Here is an 18,789-nt window from a genome sequence, read left to right as displayed (position 1 = left end):
TCCATGAAACTGGTGTCCCAGGGAGCTGTATCTTCTGATTGCTGGCAGGTTCCTTGACAGGTAGATCCCCGAGAAGGGCGGCCATGCCCATATACGGAGCCCCTCCTCAGGTGCCCCGGCCAAGCTCCTGGGGTCGTCAGGCCTGAGAACCTTATGAGGAAGGAAGATGGACCGGGTGCCAGGCAGATGGGACAGCTGAGCTCTAGGCGTCACATGTAAGAGCAGCTCTGTTCCATGAGTGCCCCAGACCCCCCACTTTCCTCAGGACGCGGGGTCTACAGCAGTGGTGTGCACCCCACTCTAACCTCTGGGCCCCCAGGCACCTGGGATCACATCCTTCGAGACAGGGGGCCCTCCGTCCCTCCCGACAATTGACAAACGGGTGCCTCGATGCTGCCCTCCGAGGAGGCTGTCCGAATGCCGTCAGCCATGCGACCACCCTCCTCTGGGACTGCATCCAAGGTGCCCTCCAGGACAACAGAGTGTGCTATAAGCCGCAGGAGCTCCTCCAGCAGGTCAGACACCCCACATTCCAAGGGGGCCATCCGGACAGGGGGCTAGGGCCCTAATCCTCACCTTTAGCTCTGGCTAAACCATTTGTTTCATAAACAGTTTCAACTTTTCTCAACCTAAAGCCATTCTTTACTTGCAAAGATGCCTCATCCAGCCACAGATGGGAAGCTGAACATTCCAGATCCTTGCTGCCTTGTGTCAGCTTCCCAGGGCTCCCTGTGGGCGTCGCACAACCCTCTCTGTGACCAGCCCCCTGTCCCACAGCCAGCAGATTTGGGGAGCCACCGGGCTCCTTCAGGGACTCCCAGACCTGCTGCCCAAGCTTCTCCTGACCCCCTGCACTCGAGTTCCTGTGATGGTCGATGTGCCCACGTGTGTCCTTTCGAGGGGCAGTATGTCAACTTGTAATTTAGTGTCACTCACTTTCCTACCTTGTAAGATTTTTCTACCTGTTAACCAGATTCAAACCCTCAGGTCCCAAAGTGGGACCCTCACGGCAGTGGCGCCTCCAAGAGGATGGATCCTGAGTGGGTGCTTTTAGTGGGGTCTTCACCCCGACGCACAGCTGCCGCAGGAGTCCCCCTCCTCACCAGTCGGTACCCTGGTCTCCCAGGGATGACAGGAGAAGGGCTGGGACTCGTGCCCTGTCCCTGGCGCCGCCCCCCTACTCCAGGAAGGGGAGGCGTTTGGGTTGCTTTTCCGGGAACTGCAGGGCATACAAGCGGGCCATATACTGAAGCTCGGGAGTGACCATCCTCTCACACATCCGCTGTGTCTGCTCATCCAGGCCCTGCCTGAGGTTGTAGCCCAGGATGTCCGCCTGGCCCGACTGGAAGGGGCGCAGCTGGGGGTCGGCAATCTGCGACTGGTTCTTGGCTGCGCCGTCCTGCAGACACCGCTCCCTGAGCTCCCGCCGCCGAGCCCGCAGCCGCGCCACCTCAGAGCGCAGCCGCCGCGGGCCCAGCTCGGCATGCGCGCGGGCCCAGAAGCTGCGGTTGAAGTGCTGGTAGAGCTGCCAGTCCAGGGCGCACCAGCGCTGTGCGCGCGCCCTGCCCGCGGCCGTAAGGGGGGCCACGCTGCGCGCGCTCCGCGAGTTGAGCCGGAAGGCCACCACGTCGTCCAGCCGCCAGCGCAGCGCACGCCGCAGCAGCACCATGGACTCGTCGAAGTGCTCCGCGATGAGCACCAGCTGGAATTGCCGTTCCACGTCCGCCAGGCGCGCGCGCACGTAGCCCTGGTCGTCGGCGCGCGCGTCGTTGTCGAAGCCCAGGTCGAACCACATGTTATTCCTGGCAAAGGCGTTGAGCAGGCCCACACTCTGATTGTAGTAGGTCCACGGGGAGGCCAGGAAGGCATCCAGGCTCTCCGGATCCCTGAACGCAGGGACGTAGTCTTTGTAGTAGGTGAAGGCGGACTCCAGCTGGAAGACGGGGTTTCTGATGATGGAAAAGTAGAAAGTATCGTTGGGCATGACTTTCTGCACCTGTGTGGAGGCCCAGCAGGAAGGGCTGTTACTCTCAGGATCCCTGCAGCAGCCCAGCAGGCAGATGTCCCCTCCCACAGCACAGGAAGGATCCTGAAGCATCTGAAGTGGGCCCCGCCCTTCCCTAGCGCCTCCTGCCCCTGGTCCCCCTGCGCCTTTGGAAGGCCAGTCAGGGGGAAACCCCACCAAGGAAGTGACCTCTACACTGAGATGCAAATGACCCAGAGGAGGAGATGTGAAGAGTGTCCCCTCAAAAATGGCCCCTGGGCAAAGGTCCTGAGTAGGAAGAAGTAGAGGGGTTTGGGAAGCAAAAGCAGGAGTCCAGAGAGGTAGGTGGAGAGGGCGGCAGGCCTTGAGGGCACCTGATTCCAAGAGCAATGACAGCCAACTGTCTGTGGGGGAGAGGAGCAGGGTGCGTGGCTAGCCACCCCTGCCCCCAGGTGAGGCTCTGGCAAGGTCTGCAGGTACACACATCCACAGCCTTTGTCCCTTTGGTGTCTTGGGCACAACCAACCCCCAGGGTCATACTCAAAGGCACAACCCCACAGGGAGCCTGGGACCGGTCCTGGCCGGTCCTTCCACTTCCACCCCTCCTACCCACACCCCACACCTCAGGCAGGTTGAACCTCAGGTGGTTGCCCATGATGTTGAAACGCTGCTGCAGGCCTTGGGGCTCTGAGCCCTCCACGTAGCGTGCCAGGAAGAGCCAGGGGTAGCCCAGATGGAAGCTGGAGCCGGCGGGCAGGGCCACGGACAAGTTGTGCGTCTCAGCAAAGCGGAAGAGGATGTTGAGCACAGTGCTGCTGGCCGTCTTGTGCGTCTTGAGGAACATGACATTGACGATGGGTGGCCCCTCGGCCTGGCTCCGGAGCAGACTGGGAGGAGAGCATGGCCACTGTCAACCAGGGAGGGTCCGTGGACCCCCCACCCAGCGCAACCCCCAAACCATCTTCCATCACCAACCTCTCCCCAGTCCAAGATCCCCTGCCCCACACTTGCCCTGCCAATGACACCCAGACCCTGCGCCTCCAACTGTGCTTCCTTCCACTCACCAAGAGACCCCCAACCCTACAATCCCGGAGGACCCACCGGCACAGGCCTGACTGCTCCCTAAGTGGCCACATCCTCTGTCCCCCCACATACCACAGGTTGGGCCCCTGGGGCCCTGGCACCCCCTCTCTGGCCCCCAAGTTCCTGTCTGGTCCCCAGGGCATCCAGCATGGCGCTGGCCCCATGGCCTGGACCCCACACCCAGAGTTTCTTGGCTGACATGTGACACAGGGACTGGCCAGGCTGACTGCAGGGCTGAAGGGGATACCGGTGCCCACTCTCATTGTCCCGTGATGGCACCCAGCCCGCTGTGCCTCCAGCCTGCAGCGACAGGCACCCCTCCTGCCCCAGTAAGAATAACCCTTGATAGTGAGGGACAGGATACACAGGCATGTGCCAGCCCTGGGGACAATGGGAGGACCAAGGGAGAGACCCAAGGAGCTTTGGTGCCCCCTGGGGAGATCCAACCAGAGAGGTGGGGAGGTGGGGAGAGGCGGCCTGGAGCCACACCTCTCAGCGGCCAGGCAGAAGCACAGGGCCTGCGTGAACATCCCTGCAGACCCTGGGCCTCACAGAGGATGAACCCCAAGCAGGCAGGGGAGCAGGGGACCTGACCTTCCCAGGCCCACCCTGGACCCTAGCCCTGCCTCCTAGTACCTTGTCACCCTCTGCACACAGCAGCTCCACCCAAGACATGCCCACCCCTGGCTCACTCCCGCCCTCCCTGAGCCTTGCCCAGAGGTGCCTTGCCCAGAGGCCTGGGCAGATTGCTCCCCGCAGGAGACCCTGGAGGGCTCCAGAAGGCTGTGGATCCCTAAAGCGAAGGGCCCACCCCTCCTCTCATAGACAGGAGAAAGCTGAGGCCCCGTGGGGAGGCACGAACTGCATGATCACTAGCCAATGCAGAGTGTGACCCGGAGGTGGGCAGGCTGGGGTCACAGGCCCTGCCCCGGGGGCGGGCACCCCACGCAAAACTCACGGTATGAGCAGCCCCACGTCCATGTGCAGGATGCCGGCCAGCAGGAGCATGGTCAGAGCCAGGAGGAGGACAGCCTGGAAGCACCTGTGGGGCAAAGGAAGACCTTCAGCCTTCAGTCAGGGGCAGGGAGGGGCCAGCACAATCTCTGCCCCTCCATCCAACCCCCCATCACTGTGTATCCATTCCTATGGAGAATATACCCGCACCCATCCCCGGGGGGCCCTGGCGTGGTGGAGCTGAGACCCAGGAAGGGCCTGAATCATCAGACTCTACCCACCTCCCGGGCCCCCAGCTGCACTGGCAGCAGCTCCACAGTGGCTCCAAAGCCAGGAGAAGCTGGGGGCAGAGGATGGAGAGGGGCCAGCTGATGGGCCCTGAGCAGGGTCCCCTGGGAGACTGTGGCCTGACAGAGACTCATGAGCTCAAGCACCCCCAGGACACATCAGGGGAGGGGCTGAGAGGTGGGACATCCTGTAATTCTACCCCTGGGGGAGGGGAGGGGCCCCATGAGAGAAAGAGAGGCCCTTTGGAGGGTCTGCCTGCATACCAGGTGCTTAGCAGGTGTGCTGGAGGCATGGGTCCCTCCCAGTCCCTGTCACCAAGGGGAGATGCTGCAACCAGATCAGGGAAGAGACAGGACTGGGGCAAGGGGAGCCCCATAGAGTTAGGTGGGGACACCCCTTTGTCCTGCCATCCCCAGAACAAAGGAGCTGCAGCAGCACCCTCCCACCCCACCCCACCCCACCCCACCCCTGCTAGGTGTTCCCACTAGGGCAGGGCACCGAGGAAGCACTGGACGGCAAGCGAACTTGCCATAAGGGGTCCCCCTGCCCCTCCCCACCCTGAGGCCACCTGGGTACACAGGGGGCGAGGCCTGGGAGGGACAGGAAGCAGCAGCTGGTCTCCTCTATGTGTATTACTGGTGTATAGGCCACCCCAAATTCACACCCCCAGACTGAGCGAGCCCCAGCTCCCCACTGGGATGTCCAAAGGCATCAGAGTCACCAGGGTCCAGACTGCAGCTCCTGATATGCCTGCCATACCCCTTCCCCTTGGTGGTCAGCGGTTCCCTCCACCTGCTCTGGCTTTGTGGCCCCATGAAGTGCCTATCTGTCCCACCTTCAGCCTTGAGCCACAGCCGCTCCCCTCCTGCACGGCTCCCGAGCCCATGGCAGCCTGTTGCTCCAAGTCCACGTGTCCCTGCCCTCCCATGGGCAGCCCACTCTCCCTCAGCAGCCCAAACAATCCTTGCATCCAAAAGCCCAGTGTTCTCAAACCCACACCCTTAGTTTAAAAAAGCCGACTCTCAGGGATGCCTGGGTGGCTCAGTCATTAAGCGTCTGCCTTTGGCTCAGGTCATGATCCTAGGGTCCTGGGATTGAGCCCCACATCGGGCTCCCTGCTTGGCAGGAAGCATGTTTTCCCTCTCCCACTCCCCCTGCTTGTGTTCCTGCTCTTACTGTCTCTCTCTGTCAAATAAATAAAATCTTAAAAACAATAATAAAAATTAAATAATCTTTAAAAATCTTGAAATAAATTAAATAAATAAATACATAAAAATAACTCTCCAGGCCAACTCTCCAGGTTGCTCCTCTCTCCAGCCACCCCCTTCCTCTAGTCCTCACACATCTGGCCTCAGGGCCTTTGTGCATACCGAGGATTTAGCTGCTGCATGCCTCACCCCCAGCTCCACTGGTCTCTGCTCCATCCTCACCTTCCCCAGTGACCGCCCCAACCCTCCTGCAGGAGCTCTCACCACCCTCGCTGTTTCTCCCCCCAGCCTCACTGCTACCTGGAGGGGTCATGTATGTTTCTGTCTGAGTATAGTCTGTAGTGCCCATGAATGAGTAAGCCCCCTCAGTCCCTGGAAGAGAAACAGCATATATAAGTCACATTTGCTGAGTGAATAAATGAAGCCAAGCACGCATTCTCTCCTCCTGCTGCAGACTTAGAAATTTGGGACAAGTTTGAAAGATGTGGGAGCAAATCTTTTGGAACAAAATGTCCTGAGACCCATAAGTGGAGCTACCAGTCAGTGGTTGGAAAAGGAGTCAGACCTCAAGGAATTGCTGTGGCACACATTTTCACGTCGGCATAAAAATGCCACATCACTTAGCTACTTGGTCCCAAGAATCAGAAAACAGTGGTGGATTTTCCTCATCAATCTAGAAGTCTGGAGAGGGGAGGCTGCTGGTTCTGGCAGACTCAGCCCCACCACACTGAGGATGTTGACATGTCTCTTTTTCCAGGTTTGTTGCCTCATGGTCACAAGATGGCTACCAAGCTCCAGACATCACATCAGCAAGAAAGGAGAAGGAAGAAGGGACAGGACCAGCCATGATAAAGAGCCAAAAAGCCATCTAGAAGCTCCTAGAGAGCCTCCACTTCCATCTTGTTGGCCAAAATTCGTTCACATGGTCACCTCCAGCTACAAGGGGGAGCTCAGAAAGCATTTGCCAAGTGTTTACAACTGTGTGGTGGGGGGCCAGGGAGAAGGTGGTGAGTGTCTATATAGCTTCATTTCTATAAATCTATGGGAATGCTGGGGGGCAGCCAGGGCCCAAGCTGGGCCTGCTCACGAAGGCAAACATGTCTATGAAAGAAATACAAGTGGCTGCCCCAGATGTGGCCTGGCTGGTGTCCTGGGACCCACATGGCCAGGCCAGCAGCTGGGGCCCCTCACAGCCCAGGGCTTCCCAGTAGTCAGGCCTCTGTTCGTCCCAACACTGGGATGCCTGGCACCTTCCAGATGCCAGGCTCTTCAGACAGGATTCATGAGCCCGACAGCACTGGGCATGGCTGCAGCCCACCACAGGCACACAGCAGCCCACTGGGAAAACCCCGTCTTCGGGGCCTTGGGCAGTCCACGTCTCCGCGGGCGGTCCGTGTCTCCTGTTATTTTCCCGGTATGTGATAGATAAGTGTCCATTACATTGCTGCCTGTTACTGATTCCAGCCCATCAGCACTGAAAACGTCCATCTGCATCGAGATATCTTCAGCCGTGATTTCCAGCAAGCCGACCTGCAACATGGCTGCTTGAGAGAACCACGTGGACCTCCTCACTCCACAGTAGACAGCATCGCCCCACCCAGCTCACCAGAGCCTTGCCCTCGTGCAGACGTGAGCTCAGGTGGGGAGAGGCAGGGGTCTCTTCTGCTGGGGTCAGAATGCCACCTGGAGGGGCTGCAGCCTTTTCGGAGCCCATGACCCCTGCCATGCCCTGCACATGGCCTGGCCATCCGACAAGTGACCTATATGGTTTAGTGGACTGTTGACTAGATTCCTTCTGCGTCCTGACTTCTTGGAGAGAGGAAGCACCTACAGAGACCCGACTTCACCATTGATGACACAGGGCTTGGATTCTGAGCTCTGAGAGGGGGACCCGCTTGAAGCCACCCAGCCCGACTGCTGCCTCCAGGACAGGCGGCTGCCAGGTCCCTGTCTGCAGACACACCCAGGAAGGTTCCATAGCTGTCCTTCCCAGTTGGTTCCAAGTTTTCACAGCCTTCTCCAGAACACTGTCCCCCCCCCACCTGCTTCCCAAGGACACAGATACCACGGAGTAGGTATCTAGCCTCTCCTTGGACGGGATCTGCAGTCAGAGGGTGAGTTCCAGACTTCCCTGTATTTGAAGAGGGAAAAGGACAGAGGGGTCTCTCCAGGAGCCTAGTCCAGGGCCTGAGTCTCCCCAACAGGCTGTACCTGGCAAGGGTAGACTGTCTCATGGGCTCCAGCCACACAGAGGACCAACTGGTACTAAGGCCTCTGAGCAGAGGAAGTGGGGCTGAGGGGGCTCTGCCATGGGACACTTGGCCTTTAGGAGGTCAAGTTGCAGGTCATGAGAGGATTGGATCCCACACCTGGACTCCAGAGCTTAGCATCTGGACAGGACACAGGGAGGAGCTTCCTGCTTGGACAGGGGTTTTTACAGAGGGCTTTACAGGGTGCATAGGAGTACGACAACCAGATGGGGATAGCATTCCAACCAAGGGGAAGTAGGACTGAGAAGCTGGCTTAGAAGAACCGGACAAGAGCTGGGCACCTCCATCAGGGCAACAGTGGAGCAGCAGGAAGACCAGACTTGGGCCTAGTAGGATACCCCTCAGCCTTCCCATGACACGAAGGTGGATTGGTATGGGCTGACTGCTCAGTGGCGAAAGGTGTGTCCACATGCCAACCAGGGAAGTGGAGAGGAGGGGATGGCTGGCCCGGTCACAGCCCTCTGGCCGTGAGTCCGAAGCAAGGAGGGCTCACCCCTGCACAGCTGTGGCCAGCACCCCTCCATCCTGGGGGAAAGGAGATGACCAATTTCTGCAGAAAACTCTCAAAGTTTAGGGGCACCTGCGTGGCCCAGTCAGTTAAGCATCTGATTTCGGCTCAGGTTATAGTCCCTGGTCCTGGGATCTAGCCCCCACATTGGGCTCCCTGCTTGGTTGGGAGTCTGCTTCTCCCTCTGGCCCTCCTCTGTGCTCTCTCAAATAAACACAATCTTTTAGAAAAAAAAGGGGGGGGCTCTTTAAGTTTAATAATAAAAAAAGTGGGGTGTCTGGCTGGCTCAGTTGATAGAGCATGTGACTCTTACTCTCGGGGTGTGAAGCCTACTTTAAAAAATAAATAAAATAAAATACAAAACACTCTGGGAGGTTAACATAATTCCCAAAGGAGAATCTTTAACTAGAAAGTCAGTTTTAAAGTTCAATGGAAGGAAATCATATAGTAACAGCCAAGGAAATTCTAAGAGATAATGAGCAGGAGTGCCCAGTCTATACCACAAGGCCCAGAAAATCACTCTCTGGAGCTCTTTGGGGTTTGTGCAGGATGGAAAGAGCCAGGGGGATGTGGGGAGTGAGGTGGCTTTCTGGGCACGGAGCAGAGGCAGGCACAGCAGATGGCGTGAGCTCAGCTGGCCAACTCCAGAAAAGGATTATGTTGGATTTCCACCTCACTCCATCAGTCAGAATCCATGCCACATGGGCCACGTTTCAACGAGAGCCCAAGGCTGTCCCTCACTGTCACTGGTGTCTTGATCGGTACCACCTCTTGGGACTCCTCAGTTAAAATGCACAGCACACTTGCCCAGGGAGATTGCATCCTGGGATTGATCCCGTAGTTACCACGGCTCCCTGACCTCAGCACCCCACCTGCTCTATGCCGTGGAGTTCCCACCGGTGGCTGTCGGCCACTGGGCGGAGAGAAGCCACGTGCCTGGCCTGAGGCCCCCACCAGGCAGCAGCAAGGAGGCCTGTGGCCCAGAGCTGTGTCCCCCCACGGCCCGCACTCTCCCCGTCTGGGCAGCCTTCACTGCAGCCAGCTGGGGACGGAAGGAGACACGCATCAGCATCCTTCCACGTGGAACAGTGCCAGGACTCCAGGTGGAGGACATGGCCATGGTCCACAGCCACGACATGTCCCAGGGAGAGGGGCAGGTCGGGTCAGAGCAGAGCCGTGGTGGAGAGGGTGGAAATCAGGGCACCTCAGAAGCCCAGGAAGGGAGATGAGGGGGTGCTGGTGACGAGGAGATGGGGACTTTGCTACAATGTTGCCATCCCATGGGAAGCACTGTGCCCTCCTCAGTCGATGGCCGACCTGGGAGCTCTGCACCCGGTTTGGCTGTCTCCACGTCTCCACAGGCTCCTGAAGCACGTATTCTGGCTTGCTGGCTCTCGTAGCCACTGGAAAAGAGATTTCTCCAGCTTCCATTTCTGGGCCCTTGCCACTAGAGGAGGAAACCACCTGTTTCACAGTATGGTGTCACTTCCGGTCACGCCACCTATTTACCATGTATCACGGTCTTGTTCCAGAGTTATGGTGGCCCTGACTTGGCATCCCTGCCATCTGGGCTTGTCTTGGGCTCCTCCCAGCCCAGGCCTGGAGCCAGCCGCATCTCTAAGAAGCCTGGTGTCCTACTGGCAGGAATGGTCTTCAGGGACTGTCCTCTGGGGGCGGCTCAGAGAAGGTGGTAGTTTCAGGGCCCTGTCGGCCGAAGGAGACAGAATCTCTCATGAGCTCACGTGGGCGTGTCCAGCTCCAGTTTCAGCTAAAACCCCAAGCCCACAGCTCTTTGAAGGAAACTTCTTACAGCGTCTCGTCCCCTTTCCCGCACAGCAGTGTGGTCTCCAAGTCACAGGAGATGGCAGAACTGGGGTCTCCCATCCTTACTCATCTCTCCACCCACAGTGCTCACACGAAACCAAAGCGAAGCCGTGTCTTGGCATCTTCCATCCCTTGTCCACAAAGGCAGAAGGAGAGCCCACCGCCAGACGGGAGCAGGGCCCCAGCAGGACGTGCATGATTCTCAGGGGGCCCAGGTACCTACAGCCAGTGAGAAGGGACAAGCATTCCCGAAACCCACAGGACTGTCCTTCGGAAGGCCACGCCCCGGTCACGGGGTCACACAGTCACGGGCTCTTGCACTAGTCCAGCCATTTCCGCTGAGCCCTTCCCCTCTCCCTGCCCTGGGAACCTAAGTGCCAAGGAGGCCACAGAGGTTCACAGCCCGGACAGGACCGTTCCAGCGCCAGCTGGTCTGCAGCCCCGCCAGCTCCCTCAAGACACCGCACTATCCCGCCGCGGACAACTCCCTCTGCCAACACCACGCGTCTCCTGGCCCCTGAAGCACAGACTAGGAAAACTCTGGCACATGCTGCTCATCTGTTACAGGTTCCTGCATCGACATTTACAATCGCCCCTCTGGTCTTGAGGCAACAGGAATTTGTCTCCGTTCTTCCAGCTGTACGATGAAAACAAATGGTGCTCAGAGAAATCCGTTGGTTTCTAAAGAGAGGCTCCTCTTTCACCAAAAGCCCTCTGGTCCAACACCCACAGGGTCCGCAGGGTCCTGGGTTTTGGAGCCGCCGGGGGGCCACGTAGCCAGGCGTCAGGGCCACAGCCGGGCCCGCAGGTGGGCAGTATGTTCTGCCAAGCAGCTCGACAGGGACCGAGCCCCTCTGTGGCCTGTATGTGCCCTGCACACAGAGCGTCCCACAGACGCGTGGTCAGCATGAGAGCCCAGTGCACGGACAGTTTTAAATGGGGACATTGTCTGGTACGTGAATTGCATCAATAAAACTGTCTAAAATGATAAAAAATAAATTAAAAAATATTCTTAAAGAGCTCAGCTGCCAAAAAAACTGAAAGCTAACAATTGTGGGAATAAATAAATACAGCTGGAAATGATTACCACGTGACATTGCTTCCAAGGGTGTCTGCCAAGCTGCCTTTCCTTTGGCGGTCAGCCTGCATGCTCAGTGAACACCTTCCAAAGGGTCTCAGACCTCCTGCATCTGGAATCACTGGGGAGGGGGCTCCAGGCCCCACGTCCAGGCCGTGCGCCTGCCGCCCGCCTCAGGAATGCTTGCGAGGCTGCTTCCCAGCAGTGATCAGGGGGCCAGCAGGCTCTCAGTCAGGCCTTGCCGAAGGGGCCACAGCGTTCCAGACCATGAAAACAGAACTCCTGCTGCAGAGGCCTGAGAGCCAAGGCTGTCCACCAGACGCGGCCCTGGTCCGGTCCTGGTGGGGCACAGGGAGAGCTCAAGGCCCCCAGGCCCCTGAGCCCCAGATGAGTAGCTGATGGCCAGGGGCGGGGAGCCCCTGAGCCCCAGGTGAGCACTCCAGGTGGGTCTGCCCTCAGGTCACTCGGGAGAGTTCTCCCGTGTCTGGGTAAGAACCAGTCAAAGAGCTAAAGTCACGGGTCACAAACAGGGTTAAGACATCCCCACTCCAGCTCCAGGAACTTCTGGTTTCACTGAGCTTGTTTACTATGCGGGAGACTCACAAGGGTTTTATGGAAATGGGATTTTTATATCCAGGATCTCTCTCACACACGTCAATCTATCTGACCAGCTCCTGAAAGACAGACAGACATCCGCCTCAGGGGGACTGTAGACAGACACAGAACCCAATGTCTGCTGGTCATACAGTGGCCAGTTTTAGCCAAAATCTAGGCAAACAATACTGAGCCTTATCTCAGAGCTGACAAGTCAGCCCCACAAAATCCACAACCACCTGCCCGGCCACCCTGTCTCTCGTCCCTCTCGGTGGCCCCACAGCCTGAGGAAAGCAGAGTGGACTGTCCCCTCTGCACCCCCACACACAATGGTTGTTACAAAGCCCTCTGTCTGTCCTCTGGGCCTCCAGACACAAGCATGGGCTTTCTTAGAACACATTCTCCCTCAGCGCACCTGGGCCCTAACTCAGAGCTCGTGTATAGGGTCCAGAGTTGTCAGATAAAGCCCCCCCCCCTCCACCATTCATTCTTCACATGGTCCTCATCGAGCCCCAACGCACTGCAGAGCACAAGGACAAGCCAAGGGGAGCAGGTGCAGTGGGAGCCTGGAATTAGTGGGGACCGAGGACAGGACTGACCGTTCCTCAGGGCTCCCTCCCCATGGCCAAACACTTGGCCTGAAATGCTGCCCCATCAGGAGACCAGGCCCTGCAGGACCCCTCCCCAGCTCAGCAGCCTGAGAACCAGCAGTGAGGAGTTGGCCTCCAGTGCCCCCCCAACCAGACGGATCAGTGTGAGGCCAGCGCCGAGCTGCCCAAGGTCTCCCCGAGGCTGGGGACAGCTCCCAGGGCTGAAGACTCTGTCAGTGCCAGGTGGATGGAGGCCACAGGCCAGGGAGTCGGGAGCACAGAGCCATCCATACAAAAGCCAAATCAAAAAGGAACAGGGATGGGGTGTCAGACATCCAAACTCAACATTTCACAAAGAACAGAAGGGAATGTGGGTCACCCTCCACCCAGGGGCTCCTTCTAGAGAAAGAAAAGAAGGCCACATCGTTACTGTCTGCTGGACGTGAAGAGCAGAGACACAGCCACAGATGCCTGTCCCTCCACCCACCTCCCGCTGCCTCCCTCCCTCCCAGACTGTTGAAGCCCATGGCCCCACACCTGAGTCAGGAATGATGGCCGTGCTTTGACCAACAGAACATACCAACGTGATGCTGGGAGGTTTCTGGGAGACCCATAAAAATCTTGCAGCTTCTGCTCCCCAAAAACGCCCCCAGAGACAGCCCCCCAAGGGGGCTGCAGTACTTCCAGAAGAGAAAGGCCACCTGGAGCACACACACACAGGTCACACATGGGGTCACACACGGGGACACACTGGCCCCATGGGCAGGACTCCTCAGGGCTCAGCACTCCAGGGGCTCCCTGGTCCCCAGACACACAGGTTTTCAAGAGGCCCCCCATGACACATTCAGGGCCAGAACTCAGAACTTTGGGGTTTCCGTTCTGCCATCCAGAGACTCCACCACCTAGGGCTGGGGTCCCCGACAGCAACAGGATTCTGCTGGGGGTGCCACCCACATCTGGGCTTGTCCCAAACCTTGGGGCAGCTGAGGACGGTTTGTGCCTTCGTACATCACAATCCCGGAACTCGCTGAGAGGGGGAGGTCTTGTCTCTGCTCCAGGCAGCTCCTCACACCACCCAGGGCCACTGGATACCTGCGTGGCCATGTCTGCCCAGGGCCATCTGCTCCCTGTGCCCAGAGCCTCTGAGTACCCACCTGGCCAGGCCCATCTGGGAATGTCCCCCTTTCCTCAGGGCCATGGCTCAGCCCACCTGTCAACCAGCCAAGCACACTGGCCTGCATGGGAAGAGCCTCCAAACATTTGTATAATTCAAGGAAAATAAACAAGAAGTTCTGGACAGTCCATGCCTCCGGGTGTGGGACTAGTAAATGAATGTGGCCACAGTGACCCAGGGCGCCCCTTCCTCCTGGGGCTTCAAGCCAAACCGGGGAGCCTGGGACACACGGAGCAGCTGTGGCCCCAACCCTGTGTCAGCAGAGTCACCTTCGGTAGGCCTAAGACACACCATCCTGCTGCCCCACCAGGCAGCCTGCTTCCTGGGTCTCACCCTGGGATTCCCTCCCCTTCCGTGTAACCAGAGGCCTGGGCACCAGTGGGGCCGGGGCTTGGCCTCTAGCTAGCCGAGCAATCCTTGCCAAACCTTTACATCTCCCCCTTACAAGCACAGTGGCCCCATACACCTCCACGGAAGAGGGACACCTGTACCCTCCCCCCTCGGCCAGCTCCTGGGGGACCCCCTGTCCTCACCAGCAGATGGAAGTCATGTCTTCAGAGATGCTGGTTGTGCTCAAGCCCAGGGCCCACAGGGAGGCACCCAGAGGCACTGGCTTCTCCCCAGAGCATGTGGGATGAGATAGAAAAGGAAAATGCAAAGCATTTCCAGGCACACCCACCTCCCCTCCACACCTAAACTGCATCGAAAAATCCAACTCCTTCTATGTAAGAGAAAACAGCGCTTATGACTCAGAGCCAGCAGGGCTGGGCACCCACACCCTAGAGGGGACTCGCTCTAAGTCCCTGGAGCCCCCAGCGAGGACCCTAACACACATGCGGGGAACTGGCCGGAAGGGTCAGAAGCTCAGGCAGGGACGCCCCCGAAGCTGGGAAAACCCATGCTGCAAACATAGGGGCCTGGCCGTGGCCCGGGGACTGAAGGCCTGGAGGTCCCAGACTCCTAGCCGCCGCCTGCCCAGGCCTCAAGCCCAGACACGGAACTGTCGTCCCCTGAGCTTGAGCCCCGTATCCCCTCAGAGCCCCAGGACCCAGGAGGCGTCACTCACAGTCCGAAATGAAGCCCCAGCTGGTGAGTCTGGGGCATCATAAGAGAAAAAAAGCCCCAAATCTAATGACTTCCTTTTAAAAAGACACAGAATAACTTCTGCCAGGTCCTCAGACCACCCAGGAATTCAAGACATGTTTTGTGTCTGTGCTGCCAACACCCCCCAGCTTACCTGTGTGTGCCCCCCCGCAGGGGCGGCATGCTGTCTGGGGCCTGCGGTGACGGCAGGGGGCAGCTGACGGGCTGGCAGATGGAGCCGGCTCTCCGCCCCGGGGCACAGGCAAGGGGCAAACCGTGAACTTCCCTCCCCGGGAGCTGGCCCGTGGCTCAGGTGCAAGCGAGGCCACACCCTCCACCCTGTGGACAGCTTCAGCCTCCGCTCTCAGGAAGATCTGGACTTTCCTGGGGAGCGGTGGGGGTGGAGAGTCTCCTCTCTGGGCTCACCCCCCAGGCTGCGCCCTACTCCCCAGGCTCCATCCACCAAAGGGGGGATGGGGGCATGGGCAGCTTCCAGGACCTCTGGACCCAGAGCTCAGGGCGAGGTGGGAGGTGAAGACGGAGGTTCAGCTGATCCCTTGGAGGATGAATAAGGGAAACACAAGATCAAATTCAGACAGGTTCTCCTCTCCTGCTTCACAGCTCGCTTTATGCTAGGGGAATTCCAACTATTTTGTACGTCTTAGAATGGAAAAGAACTTTAGAACAAGGACACTGCAACGTGAGATAGAAATAGGAGTAGAGAGTTACTGCATGAGAGTTCAGTTCAGGAAAGAAGTAAACAGGTCTGAAGATGAAGGACAGACAGGGGTGGGGGGAAGCGTCTGCAGCTGTCCCGTAGTGCTACATCCATCAGAGGACAGAAACCCCGGAAGAGCCAAGGAGGCAGGCTCGGTGGACACCCCTCGCCACACTGGCCACCAGGCACCTGCAGCTTCATAAGCCCAGCCAGCCAGCGGGCAGCAGGACATCACCACCCGGCCGGGCCCGTGGGCCACCTTCCCACCGCCCATCCCCCCCTCCGGGGCCGGCTGAGTCCCCACACCATCCTCCCTGCTGGCTGGTGCCTGGCACATTGATTATGTTGAAAAGGCGGGTGGGCCAGGGGCTTCGAGGAGGAGAGGGGTGCCGTGGACGGAGGCCAGGTTAGGCTGCTCCCGCGTCCTCTGCTGCTGGGCCTCCAACCCCCGGGTCAGCCGGCAGGAGCATCTTGCCGCCATGCACACAGTGTCACACAGGACTCCTCGGTCCAGCTCGGAGGGCAGGGAGTCTGCACCCTCAGGACAACCCTCCATTGAATGGGGTGGGGGTAGGATGAGGTCTGCTGCCACCCTCCATGGGGCTCCAGGAGGGATCTCTGTGGAGTCAGGGCAAATGCCCACCCCCCTGCTCATGAGTCTGAAGGAACTGGGGCTCTGCCCTCCAGGCCACCAAAGGTTGGACCTTTGTTCTGGATCTGAGCAGCTGCCCAGACAGCTCTCTTTCCAGGAGGGTCACAGGGAAGCCAAGAGCACACCTCACGCCCCCACTGCAGCCCAGTCCCTACACCTCACAACATGAAAAACCACATGACCAAGCCCAAGGTCAAGGGGAAGGGTGTGGAGCCACGCCGGGGAGTGAGGAGCCCCTCCCCATAGGGGGCCCTTCCTAGAGGTGGCAGTGATCCATGGGACATCCTGTGCAACACCCCCAGTCCCAACCCAGGTGAGAGATGTCACTGGATGTAGACCAGGTGCCCGTGAGCCTCCTGTGGCCCTAGGGAGGAGGGTGATCGCAGAAGGAGGGGCCTGGCCCAGGCCCTAGACATACTGCGGGCCCTCCTCCCCTCTGTTCCTGAGTTCCCCGTGCAGTCCTGGCCACAGTGTCCCTTGTCTACCCCCACACCGGGGAGCCCAGTCCAGAGAAGCCCGGTCCTTCCTACAGCACAGGGTCTCCTCTGTTTCCTTGGGGTCAGGATGCAGGTGCCTATCTGGCTGCCCAGGAAGGGCTGTGGTGGGGCCAATAGACCAGGGCAAACGGCTGTCACTCCAGCTTCAAAAGGTTCTTCATCCACCTCAGCAGGTTCCTGCCCCCATCCAAGAAAGCACGCTTCTGGCTGACAGGGCACTCATCTGTCTGTCCACTTCGAGATGGAAAGGAGTCCCCAGGTGGGCACAGGGCCAGGACTCTCCAGCAGGGACACCCCACCTCCCTACCTGCCTGGGCCTCTAATTTTGTTGTTGCTGGAAACAATTCCCTTCCCCCTGACATACTATTCCTGTAACCCTGACTGTCCACCAGCGCCCTGGGTGGACACTGGCTGCCCCTCACAGAGCCAGCATCCGGCTCCATCCTGAGCGACCCGAAAAACCACAGAGCTGCCGGAAAGCCTGTCCCTGTGCTAGCCCCAGACAGTAATGGGCAGGGCTCAGGGTCCAGGGTGATGCAGCTGGAGGCACCAGGTGTCCAGAGCCATGAGCCCCAGGGGGGCCTGTGGAACCAGGCCTTGGCCAAGGGCTGGGAGGCCAAAGTGAGGGGAGAGAATGAAGGGTGGTGCAGCTGAGCTCAGGGAGGACAGGGCAAGGATGGACCATGGGGTGGAGCAGGCAGGGGCTCCAGGAGAGGAGACATCCATGGGAGCTACCCTGGGGACACGGGATGGGCAGGACACGCTGCGGGGTGCTGGGACATGAGACCACCCCGCAGTGTCATCACGAGGCTCTGAACTTGGGAGACCTGGCTAGATGACCCTTTCTTTCACCTTTCAAGGCCTAGCAGATGGGGCAGACAAGGGGCCCTGGTGGCACCCTGGAATGCCCCTGTCAAGGCAGTGGGCTCAGTGAGAGGACAGTGTGCTTCTAGTCCAGCCTCCATACAGGCCCCCCACGTGGGATGGATGTTTCCCTGTGGCCAGGCAACCGCATAGGCAGGACAGGGCAGGGCTGGCCAGTCTCAGAAGGGGTCCTGCTGCTCCTCACCTGTGATGCACCCATGAGCCCCAGTGTCCACTCTGACAAGGGCCTGGGATGGAGAGCCCCACGTCACCCCACAACAGGCTGTTCAGGGGAGGCCCGGGGGCAGCATGGATGTGGGCGCCCAGAGACACCCACGGCCTCCCTTCCCCACTCACCCATGCCTGCAGCCTAAAGTCATGATCCCAATGGCAGGTGGCAGCCGACTCCACCTGGACACACCAAGAGCCTCTGCATCCCCCCCTCCCTGCTCCACATTTAAGGGGGATGTTGCCTTTCCACCTGCTGCCCAAACCTAGACTGTCATCAGCTGGGAGTCACCTCTCTGATCCCTGCATTTACAGACACTGGGGCCCAGGGGCATGTTTCAGCAGTTGGGGTCCCTCTCCCCTGGCCCCAGGCGGGAAGAGTGGGCTATCCACTGTACCCCCAGCTCGGATTGGGGCTGGGGGAGCAGAACAGGACAAAGCAATGTGACATGGGGCCTTAGCAGCCCAGCCCCAGGGACGGAGGGAAAGAACCATCGTGGTGCCCAGGCCGTGGGCCGAGCCCCCAGGAGAGCAGGGTCCGCTGGGGTCTAGCTTACACCCAGCAGGAGGATTCCAGGGGACACTGGGAGCAGGTACAGTGCCCCTGCTGGCAGAGCCACAGCTGGAGGGCCCAACGGGCACTTCCATGCTGCCCAACTACAGGATCCCTGTCCACGCTGCCCTGGCCTGCCTCACAGGAAGGGCCATCTGGCATGGGCAGGGTGCCTCCAGCAGCATGGGCCTGCTCGGACTCCTGTCTCCGTGCTGGACATGCAGTCCAGTCCTGCCGGGGATGGACAGACATGGAGGCACGCCCTTCTTGCTGGCCCAGGGCTCAGGGGAGGGAGGGCCAGGACCTCTGACAGCAGACCAATTGCCTGCCAGTGTCCACAGAGCAGGCCTCCGGGGCCCTGGCTTTGAACCACATCCGTAAACAGGAGTGTGACCATGCCCCGGGGAAGAGTCACTGCCCCTGCCATGTCTCTACCTCTGGGGCTAAAGACGAGTGAAAACTCAGGCAGCCAGATCAGACAGGTCCCAGCCCCGTGCCTCCACACCTCCTTGGACCCACCTGCCACTCATCTCCCTTGCTGTCCAGGGGCCCATGGCCACTGGGCCCAAAAGCAGTCTGGGCCCTGCACACTCTGCCCAGAGGTGAAAGGATGGCATCTGACTGGGCCACCATCCCATG

General features: G+C 59.2%; 1 protein-coding gene across 1 annotated transcript; it reads right to left on the bottom strand.

Annotated features, from left to right (window-relative positions):
• Nucleotides 1-395: 395 nt before the first annotated feature.
• On the bottom strand, nt 396-14,871 carry GAL3ST2 (galactose-3-O-sulfotransferase 2). Its single transcript, XM_032857737.1, has 4 exons — nt 14,793-14,871; nt 4,026-4,109; nt 2,607-2,871; nt 396-1,996 (listed from the first exon to the last, which is right to left on the bottom strand). The coding sequence occupies exons 1-4, from the start codon at nt 14,819-14,821 to the stop codon at nt 1,178-1,180; spliced, it is 1,197 nt and encodes a 398-aa protein (XP_032713628.1). The 5' UTR covers nt 14,822-14,871; the 3' UTR covers nt 396-1,177.
• Between the last annotated feature and the right edge of the window lie 3,918 nt (nt 14,872-18,789).

Source organism: Lontra canadensis, unplaced genomic scaffold (assembly GCF_010015895.1).
Source record: "Lontra canadensis isolate GAN:19392208 unplaced genomic scaffold, GSC_riverotter_1.0 scaffold13, whole genome shotgun sequence".
NCBI classification, from domain to species: Eukaryota; Metazoa; Chordata; class Mammalia; order Carnivora; family Mustelidae; genus Lontra; species Lontra canadensis.
The sequence above is the reverse complement of the archived record's forward strand: the minus strand, read 5'-3'. Positions and strand labels throughout refer to the sequence as shown.

Coding starts and splice junctions, on each gene's coding strand:
- GAL3ST2 (XM_032857737.1), bottom strand. CDS start 14,821: ATGCCGCCCCTGCGGGGGGGCACACACAG. Junction 2,872..4,025: donor GACGTGGGGCTGCTCATACC/GTGAGTTTTGCG, acceptor CTCTCCTCCCAG/TCTGCTCCGGAGCCAGGCCG. Junction 1,997..2,606: donor TGAGGTTCAACCTGCCTGAG/GTGTGGGGTGTG, acceptor GCCTCCACACAG/GTGCAGAAAGTCATGCCCAA.